Below are 11,055 nucleotides of genomic sequence, written 5' to 3' on the forward strand. Positions count from 1 at the left end.
ATGAATCACAACAAATGAATACGACATTTACTTGAACAACTTTCGTTCATTATGTTTTCTCAAAGATCACAAAATAAAACAGAGCTTCAGACTTTGCTTTCACCCACAATGCACATCAATAATAGATCTTTAGCTCCCTCTATTGACAATAATGTGGAGGAATCATATATGACTTTTTGATAAATTACCCAAGACAGGTATAAGTATCAAACACCTGGTGGTTAAGTCAAAAAGGTGTTTTTCTTGATAATGATTTTTGATATCTATGAGGTGTTTGGACTTATCTAGCATTGCAGAGTTAATCTGCAGTACAATCAATAAAACACAAAATAAAGATGGAAAATTTGGATGATGCACATTTATGTTATTGCTAGATGGAGCTTAAAGGGTAATGCTATTGAGAGCGCTGTAATAAAGTATTGAATTTAATGCTAATGCTAATCTTATCACATTGAAACTTCTATGCATTAAAATTTCACTGAATTTTAAAAAGCAGAGATAAATAAAAGTGTGTAACATTAAAAGTCAGGATAATTCACTTTATTTCTTACAGTGAGTGAAGATTAACTTACTTTTTTTTGTCCGTATACTTATTACCTTTTCTTCCAGGTCGTTAGTTGAATGTGCTTTGATCCACCGTATCAGTGTCAAGTTGGCAGCCATCCTTCAGTTATCACAGTACTGTACCTTCGATGGGGACAGCATCAGCACTGTGATAACTGAACCAGGGCAGCCTGTCAAATCTAGGCGTCTGTGGGTTTCCTCCATTCATCATCCACACATATCTGTGCTCTAACAGGTGCAAAGATAACATCTAATGCAAAATGTGTACACTGTACTAATGTTTTATGTTTTAACTAAAATGCAGTAGCTAACATTATAACATCCATATATTAATCTACAGAGTAACATAATCACATAATTGAATTAGTTTGCAATATCTGTTCTACCAAAGATCACCAGCAGGAAGTCTTCTGCACTCCAACTGAAGGATTTACAGTAAACCTTCATAATTCCATAACAGTTTGAGGAAATAAGATTACTAGAAACCAAAAACTAACTAAACTGGAGGTAAAAAGATACAAAAATAATATTTTTTGGAACAACCATAAACATACAAATATATTAAATGAGGCTGTGAGATGTGTAAAATCTAGTGGATGATAATCTGTCTTTATGCCACAATGGGCTCAAAAAATCTCAATAACAGATTTCCTTTAACCTACATCCTACTGCTAGTATCAGAAGAATTATAGATTTGGTAAAAGCATCTTAGCAGTACATATTCAAAGTGATAAGTTCCCACATGTAAGCTACTTAAACATTTTTAATCAATTTATTAAGGTCTTTGAGATACAATATTTTTTGCTGTTTGCACAACCAATGTAGAATTGCAACATGTTCCTGCAAAGGACAGACTCCATTATAGCGTATGATGAAGAGACTGTCTTATTACTCACTTACATGGGTGTGGTATAAAAAAGTGTACCTACTGGTCTGATGTTGTGATTCATCCATCTGTTTGATAGAGTACTTGGGTGTTGTTAGACACGCTGATCATGTTTAGCAAACAAGATTACTTTTAATTATATTTAAGCAACATCTACCTGTTAACTGAAAAGCATAGTTAATAATGGGAGTAAAACTGCAACCAACAGTGCAAACAATCTTGGAGATATAAAGATATTGTTATTTATTTATTTATTTATTTAGTTAGTTTTGTATTAGTTGTATTTCTTTGCTTCCAGTCTTCTGGTCCTCACAGGGCATGTTAATGTTTCATCTCATAAACCAAAGATTATTCCCCTCACCTGCTTCCTGCTAGGACCTGGTAGAGACAAAGCCCTTTTTTTCTTTTTTTTTTTATCTACTGTATATTATTCATACCAACCACAAGGCCGAGTGACGTCAGACTTGTTATGATCCTCCTCGCTGGCTCCGCCCCCCTCGGCGCGAGGAGCCTCTCGAGCAGTCCGGTCGCGTCGCTCGCCGACGTAGCGGCTCCTCCTCCCCCAGTCCGCCCTCCGCACTTCATGTAAACAACTCCATTAGCCCCGCTGCACAGGGCACTGGCCAAAAATGTTCGTGTCAGACGTGGACAGCAAAGCAACGTTCAGTAACTGCACAGGGCAGAGCACAGAGACGTTGTCAGGGCTGAATGCTTTGCGCTGGTTGTCAACCGTGACCGTGGAAGAACCCGTGGAGAAAGCGCGTCCATGTTGCATAAACCACCCAATGTAAATAAGTGAGATATGGCTTATAACCTGCTGAGAGTAAAGGCAACACAGGAACAGGCGTCAATGATCCAAATGCTCGTGTGAAAGAATAAAGACTACGAGCGAACTGAAATAAGCCGTGCCCGAGCTTGTTGCTGGTACACAAATAAACAAAAGTTAGCAGAATGTAAACAACGCCGTTATTCGTGTCATTCAATCAAAGCATGCACACCTGCTTCGCTTTGGGTAAATATGCTCTTTAACAAGCGACTAAACGCAAAATATAAGTGCAATGTTCGTACTGAATGTTGTGCAGCCAAACGTTAACGCCCAGCATTGCATCCTACACACCCCTTTTCTGGGCAAAAACAAACAGCATGCTATAAGGATCTAAATATAATCATTTATTCTTAATTATATCTAACCCGCTTTAAATACAGAACAAATATTAAACACACCTACCTGCGATTTCCCCGTTTAATTCCTCGTGTTTACATGAATATTTTTAATGACGCAGCAAGACCACACAGAGCAACGTGATTGTCGCCATTTTTTGTTGTTATTGAATTCTCCAAAACCATGTGACAAAATGATCATGATTTTAAAAAAAGGCTTCCGGGTGCGGAGATAAAAACTAGTTTCGACAGACTAAAAAAGCTTAATCTTCCGAGTTGTTTGTCTGGTGGATTAGTCTGGTTACTCCACTGACTGAAGACTAAAGGCTGTGCGCAATGTTTGACAGCTCCGGGACGCTGCCGCCGCCGTATGGCTCGCAACAAGTACTCACCAGATCCCTCCCGTCCGCAAATGTTGCGCGGAATGACAGTGACTCGTGTGCTTTACTGCGCCTGCTGCCAGCAATGCAGACCACAAGAAACTGTAGCCCCATGAACCATAAGCAATAATAAAAGATTTGAGAGAAATGCTGTCAACAAGTGGTGGAATCCAAAAATAGCCCACTTATAGGAACCTTCTTACCTATATATTCATTGCAGAAGTTTGGTAAATTCAACATTAGTTAAAAACTCGATTGCTGCTGTTATACAACTGCGCATATTTCCATTTAAGCCAAACATAAATATTTTATATGATCGAATAATTATTGGCTAATAGCCTGACCCACCCAGTTCTGTTTTTTTTCCTTTTAAATAAATTAATGGCATTACACTTTGTTTCTAGTCTCAACGTGTATTGGAGGTGGAGTTCTGTGATTTTCTTTGCAGTTGCTGATCAAAACAACAACTTTATCATAACGCGTCCCAAACATACTGATAACGGACAGACTGTGCAGAAAGTCATTCCCTCTTTCACTTCAGATATGCTGCAATTATTTGAGTCTATTTAGTTTGTCATTATGTTAATTTGTCAAAAACGTCTTTGTCGTTCTTTGTCGTTCGTTTGAACTAGATAGATCAGTGGATAAATGGTCATGTGCTTGTAAAATCTGGATTATCACAGTTTCCCTTTTCTTGAGGAAGAGCATAGCCACTGGTTTACAGTAATACAACAGTTGAAAATCACTTGTATATAAAAACTACAGTGACCAGTTCACCCCGCGAAGTTCGTTCAAATCAGTCATCCGCATTTTTCCTGGATGATGTGCGCAGAAAAATAGGGCGTTGTGGAGACTCCCTCATTCATTCGCAGAGAAAAGTCTCCGTTCTTAAAGACGTAGACAAGCGCAATGTATGTCGAAGAGAAGTGAAAGAAAGGAGGAAAGAGGCAGTTGACTTGCTCCGAGCCACAGCCGTGGGCTCTGCGTAAAGAACCGCAGACTCCAGAGAGAAACTGAATTTTACGTCGCAAGAGTAGACTATAAGGCACCCAGGCTTTGGACCTGTTTAATTGCTCATGCGTGCAACTGATTAGGAAGAGGAAAAGCTACCATTTGGGCATCTCGGGGGCTTTACAGAAGCAGTTTTTGAGGAAGACATGGCCAAGTTATTCCGAGCTGCTATCATGGGTCCTCCAGGATCAGGGAAAGGAACTATATCCAAGAGAATTGCGCAAAGTTTTGGCCTGCAATATCTTTCCAGTGGCCACTATCTACGAGAGAGCATAACGGCAAATACAGGTAGAATAAGTTTGCCAATGTAGCCTGCTGCATCTGTTAAGTTTGAATGTTCTTCTTAAAATCACTATTATTGTCACAAAAGTAGTTATAGCTGTAAAAGACAGAAAATCTGCAGAATGAAGCATCTGCATATGCATTTTCTGGTCCATGGTTGTTTCCTAAAAGCTCATTTGACACAAGCCTTTATCCCTCAAAGCTGCAGAAAGAGACATGCAAACTTCCTCACCAACTGGTGTTAATTTGATTCCCAGCATGTGCCAAGATCCTGTATACTGATAATAAAACTGAGTTAAGTAAAAGTATGTGAGTCTTTCTAGCTCAGTAATGTTGCGACTTGCCGGATTGAGTAACTAAGCATTTTGATTTGCTTTACATAAAATCGAAGGATTTATAAGCCAGGGAATTCAATGGGTTCAGTGTGTTTGTTTAATGAATGCAGTGACTTGGCATGAATTTTGACACAAGTGTTTTCAGTGTAATTATAAATAACTAAGATAGAAAATGTTAGAAGCAGGAGTTTGCAGTGTCAGTTTGAACCATTTCACTGTTTACAGTCTGATTAATGGCATTAACAAGATCTTAAGTGGTTCCTGCACCTTATATCAAAACCTGGACCAACAGGCCAAGTCAGGAAGCAGACTCAGATATGTTTGTCTATTTTTACCTGTCTGTTGTATATCAGAGGCAGGTTTACTGGTGAAGACCTATGTAGAAAGAGGCATGCTGGTGCCTGACCATGTGATGACCAGCCTCATGCTACCTAGACTGGAAAAGCTGAGCAGCCACCGCTGGCTGCTGGATGGTGAGAATATCTGTGTTTTTGTTTATATTACATTAAGAGTGCATGGTTTCTACTGATGGATTATGGTAAATCAGCTTCATGCAGTATGGAGCAGGCCATTATCATAGTAATAAGGGAATACAGTATGATCATAATACAGCCGTCATGGCCAGTAATGGGAACTGTCAGCCACCCTTTAAATCTGATTGGGCATCCCGGCGGTCACCCCCTCAAAAAAAACCTCTATACTTACAGACATGTGCCATGTATGGTTCCTCCTATGCTTGAGGCTGAGGAATAGCTACAGTAAAATATTCTGTACATTACCCTACATCAGTGGATAATAACAACTACACCTAGGTACCAGGAGGTGTGTACATGTTCTCAGCTGAGAATTCATGGAAAATTTACATCAGATTTAAATCAGCGGTCAAATCAAAGTTCAAGGATATGCATCAAATTTTATTTTTGCTCTTATATCAGCAGGGTCACCAAAGGTCCCTGTGCTTGTTTGCTCTCTATTGATCTCTATTGCAAGTTTCATTGCAAGTTATGACTTGTTCACATTCTGTGCCAAGCTTTCACTGAGTGACCTTTGTTACATTAGTAAGTAGTCACTGAAATAACTGAAACAATTTGGGTGGAAATCATGTCACTATGGAGTGATAATACTTGTCCTGTTCTAATAATATATTACATGTGAATATATTGGAAATCCTTGTGTATGTAATACATAAATAACATTTTCACATTTTTGCCATGTATATAGAAAAGTACAAGAGAAATGGAAAGTATTCAGTGAAAATCTTCATGTCCTTTTGAGGAAGATGGTAACATATTTAATTTGATCTATTAGTAACATATGAGATATCCTAAGATGATTAACAATTATTGTGTCTTTTACACAGTTAATTATTATCCACTATTTTCGTAAGAGATGCCAAACACTGATGAAACAAACTGGTCTGTGTTGTTCTGGTTTAAACCTTGAAACAAGATCAGCAAACAAATAATTTTGCAAGAGAAGAGAGAACAGAAATCAAGGTTACTCAGACATGCACACACAAACTTGCCTGCATTAATCGCTGATAGGCCTTGTTATTAAGTGTCTGCAGCACATCGATTGGCATGATATGCTACATGTTTCTGAGTTTTCAAACGTATGTATGTTGCAGTTGGTTCCTCAACAAAAAGACCCGAACTCATCGACACACATATATCCTCCTAAAATATACAGTGTATAGACATGATTTATTACCTGCTCCCTGTCTCTTTCCCTCACATCATCTTTTATTTTATTTATTTATCTTGCCTTGTTATTACAAGTGGTCGTGTAACTGAGAGCATAGTTTATTTGAGTAAATTCACAGTAAACTTGTTCATATTCATCTGGTTATTATGTAACAACTTGGGGAACACTGGAAACTCATGGAGTGTGTTTGTTTGCTATCAGCGACTAATGTTATCGAACATTTAATCTGGAAAAGACATTGTATGACAAAGTCATGTTCAGCATGTTCTCATGTTAACAGTTCAGTCTTGAATATAGTTGATTGAAAAATGTGCACAAACTGTTTATTCCTGGTTGATGATGCCTCACACATGCTCCCTCCTATCTCTGACATCTGGGTAGGTTTTCCCCGGACGCTGCCTCAGGCCCTGGCCCTGAACAATTTGTATCAGCTCGACTTGGTCATCAGCCTCAACGTCCCCTACTCGACACTGAGCGAGCGACTAAGCGATCGCTGGATTCATCCAGCCAGCGGTAGAGTCTACAACATGGGCTTCAACCCACCTCGAGTGCAGGTCTCAAAAGTCCAGAAGTGACATTATAATTAAATGGCCTAAAATATTCTGCTTGGGATTTAAAAATTTGTGGTAGTTTGCTGATTTTCTTGAGGGGAGTTTTGTCCTTTATGTTTATTCCCTACACCATTCCCTACAAATAATTGAAGTAACCTCAACAATCTAAGAACTTTGTCTCTATTGTCATGAAATCAGCACAAAATTACATGGACCTTTCATATAAAAAAATTATGAGAAAAAACTGATAACTGTGTTATCATTATTTACAGTAACAGTCCATTTGTGAAAATATACCTCTGTAAGTAGAGTTTTGTTTATAGAAGCATGACATTGCTCACCCAATATTCAGTGCAAAACTGTTCCAAAGCTTTCGGTGCCCTCTGTAAGCAGTACCACTTATCTGCTTCTTCGTTTTGAGGCCATATGTCTTTCTGGAACATTGTTTACATGTAGGGACTTTGTCAGGGAAAGAGATCAGTGACTGCAAAGTAGTGGTTGGGGAGAGTGTAGCCAGACAGCATAGGATGGTGGTGTGTAGGATGACTCTGGTGGTGAGGAAGATGAAGAGGACAAGGGCAGAGCAGAGGACCAAGTGGTGGAAGTTGAAAAAGGAAGAGTGTTGTTTGGCTTTCACACACACAGAGTGTCAGCAAGAATGAAAGGAAAGGTGGACAAGACAGTGGTGAGACCAGCAATGTTGTCTGGTTTAGAGACAGTGGCACTGAGAAAAAGACAGGAGGCAGAGCTGGAGGTAGCAGAGCTGAAGATGTTGAGGTTCTCTCTGGGAGTGACCAGGATGGATAGGATCAGGAATGAGGACATCAGAGGGACAGCTCATGTTAGATGTTTTGGAGAAAAAGCCAGGGAAGCCAGTTTGAGATGGTTTGGACATGTTCAGAGGAGGGACAGTGAACACATTGGTAAAAGGATGCTGAGGTTAGAGCTGCCAGGAAGGAGGCCTAGAGGAAGAACAAAGAGGAGGTTCTTGGATGTAGTGATGGAGGACATGAGGATCGTTGGTGTGGGTGAGGAGGATACAGAGGAAAAGGGTTAAATGGAGGCAGATGAGTCGCTGTGGCGACCCCTGAAGGGAGCAGCCCCGAAAGGAAAAGAAGAAGATCTAGAAAAGAAAGACAGGACAATGGAACTGATTGCTCCTTTGCCCTGCAAGGCAATTAAAATCAGGATGATGATATCATTTTAGGATGACTGTAGCATTTTTGCATACAGCAATTTGTGATCTAAGTATAAAAGAAGTGGCATATCAGCTACAAAGCTGTAATGTTCTGTATATCTATATATAATATAAGATCCAGAAGATCCAGATATTGACCAAGTTGTTGTGCCTACCATTTTATTTCACTATGTTGTGTTGTAATCCCCTTTGTTGTAAAATTTTAATGCATTGTTTAATGCACTGTTGTTGCGTAGTGCATGTCTGACCTTGTACTGCCTTCCTCAGGGCAAGGATGACATCACTGGGGAGCCTCTGATTCAGCATGATGACGACAAGCCAGAAGCCCTGATGGCCAGACTCAGACACTACAAGGATGTGGCCAAGCCTGTCATAGACTTATACAAGTCAGTAAATGCAGCAAAGTGGAGTACTCAGCATTTAGAAGCTATAGTAACTGTTGTTAGACCCATATTTCCTCCTTATTGGTTCTCTTGTTTCTTCACTCAGGTCACAGGGAATCCTGCACTCATTTTCTGGCACAGAGACAGACCGGATTTGGCCTTATATCAACTCTCTCCTCAGCACCAAGCTGCACATACAGCCATTAGATACCTCCCAAACTCAGACACCCTGACACTATTCTGAAATAAAAGACCGCAGGGAAGCATCAAGAGGCCACCAGAGGAAGCAGGCTGTTTCTACAAGCTGGCCTTGGTGTCAGCTTTCAGCTTCCACATTAACAGACTGGGACACTGATCAAAGCTGTAGCCTGCCAACATGTTTGAGGTTCAATCATTTATTAGTTTATAAAAGACTGGTTGTATACAACATAAATAGAAAATACAGGATTTCTTTTTACACTAACTCTCTTGAACCAATATTTTATTCATTAAAAAACGACAGAGTACTTCAGTTATTAAATCAAAACCCAAAACATAAAGTGATTTAAATATTAAACAGAACTCTATTACATTATTTTCAATCTAAAAATCAACTTTAATGGGAGGATACATTACTTACCTATATCTGTTATCAATACGCATTTGAGTGGTTCCATTTTAAATTCTGTTTATAATGAAGCAGACAATATGACACTGTTACCTCTATGAATATACTCTGAACAGTTTGTGAGTGAAATCTTTCTCTTACCCTCCAATGTGCAAGTACTTCATAACATTCTGAAACAGAAGAGTTGTACTTTTACTGATTATAATACGCACAAGAAAATGATTTCTATTAAACCCAGTCTTACCGTAATCTTAACTGAAAGATTGACAGAGCAATACTGACACTACACTGTGTCATAACTCAAACCAAAAGCAGTCTTTGATAGGTGTTATTAGGGTTCGTTTTTTTTTTGCCCATTGTTTTCAGATTCTTTGGCTTCAGCGTTGCAGCGTTTGTGGTTTTAATCTATCAATTATGGTGCACTGTTTAAACAGCTATTCTTTGTTTTTCTGCTGGAATGCTGTAGAGGTGTATACAGTTGCTGTTGGGCTGGTACTGGACCAGTCCACTTTTTAAATGTTGTTACATTCCTTTAAATATATTATATAAATACACTCAGAAATAGGTCACTTATGATTTTTGGATGGTCATATTTTTAAAGGTCTTAATTTTCAGATTGTTTGAATGTATAAACCATTACTGCAGGATGACCAAAATATAAACTGACCAAATTTTTTTGATTTAGATTTTTTTTAATAAGAGTTTGAAGCTTGTTTATGGCTCAAAGTATTTAGCACAAAATTGCACTAAATGTGTGTTTACCTTTTACTATAGTGCAAACACATTAGTGACCGGTGTGTGTAATAAAGACCAACAACTGCAGTTTTTCTGCACTTTCAGCAGTTTTGAAACCATCTAGTCAGTTTCTATCACCAAATTTCACATGAAAACCTAGAAATAACAGCGTACGCTAATTCAGTGATTGACCATATATAGCACACCACATATAAATATACTGGCCAACACTTCCTTTATAACGTTCAAACTTTCTTTTATCACATTTTTCATTTGCCATATGTTTCAAGTTTACACAGTAAAATGTTTCTTTTCTGTTTCTTTTCTTTTTTGAATGATGATGTTTTGTTTGCTTTTTTCACCCCCTTATCTGGAGTGGTGGCAGTGTGCTGGCTGTTATATGTTGTACAGCCTTTTAAGACATATTTTGAGTTGACCGTCACACTGTAATAAAATGACATCTTGTCAATAAATAAACAAATAAATAAAAAACTCATGTCCCAAGTTGGAACAATGGGTGAAGTTGCTTAAAAAATGCTTCCTGGCCAGAAAAAGACCAACTGTCTCAGTGACTTCAGCAGCAAAAGTATGAAGTCTTGAGGTGTCTGTGTGGTTTTATAGAATCAGAACATGTCTACTGAAGACTGTACAGCATTTGCAGTTGATTTACATGTTTGTTTCTGCGGTGTAGGACAATATTTACAATATGTCAGTACAATAGGACAATATATGCTTAGTCTGTGTTGTTCAAATTTGGTGTGACATTGTTGAGCAGACCACACCCTACTGCTGTTGTGTAACCCCACAGTGGATTTTTCTTCACTGTTTTTATATCATACTATCCCAACATGTTGCTTTCCAACAGCAATAAAACTGTTTTCTCCCGGCAGCTTTTTTCTGGTGCACAACACACTGTACCAACTGTACACCCACACACCTGTGTGTCAGGCTGCTGTGCCTCAAGCCCTGTTACTGTTTTGTGTGAGACTGATTTATAGTGATTTGTTAAATCTGCTGCACACACAGTTTCTCTGGACTGTGATCTTTTCACATGTATTTTTCTGCCGAAGGGGGCAGTGTAACCACAAAAACACATAACATGTTTTTAGCAAATGGTTAGAGTTTTTTTTTTTAGATATATGACGCTCGGGTTTTTAGAGGCGGTCTGCTTGGTTGAAACCACACAAAACCTTACTTTTATAACTCTAAATAATCTTTGGATACTCTTTCTTTTCTTTTCTTTCTTTCTTTCTTTCTT

The 11,055-nt window shown here is 38.7% G+C and overlaps 1 protein-coding gene across 1 annotated transcript; it reads left to right on the forward strand.

Moving 5' to 3' along the window:
* Nucleotides 1–3,798: 3,798 nt before the first annotated feature.
* Nucleotides 3,799–10,686, forward strand: ak4 (adenylate kinase 4). Its single transcript, XM_026323761.2, has 5 exons — nucleotides 3,799–4,290; nucleotides 4,973–5,092; nucleotides 6,705–6,877; nucleotides 8,340–8,458; nucleotides 8,562–10,686. Exons 1-5 carry the CDS (start codon nucleotides 4,149–4,151, stop codon nucleotides 8,686–8,688), a joined length of 681 nt encoding a protein of 226 aa, XP_026179546.1. The 5' UTR covers nucleotides 3,799–4,148; the 3' UTR covers nucleotides 8,689–10,686.
* Nucleotides 10,687–11,055: the final 369 nt, after the last annotated feature.

Source organism: Mastacembelus armatus, chromosome 4 (genome assembly GCF_900324485.2).
Source record: "Mastacembelus armatus chromosome 4, fMasArm1.2, whole genome shotgun sequence".
In the NCBI taxonomy this organism is placed as follows: domain Eukaryota; kingdom Metazoa; phylum Chordata; class Actinopteri; order Synbranchiformes; family Mastacembelidae; genus Mastacembelus; species Mastacembelus armatus.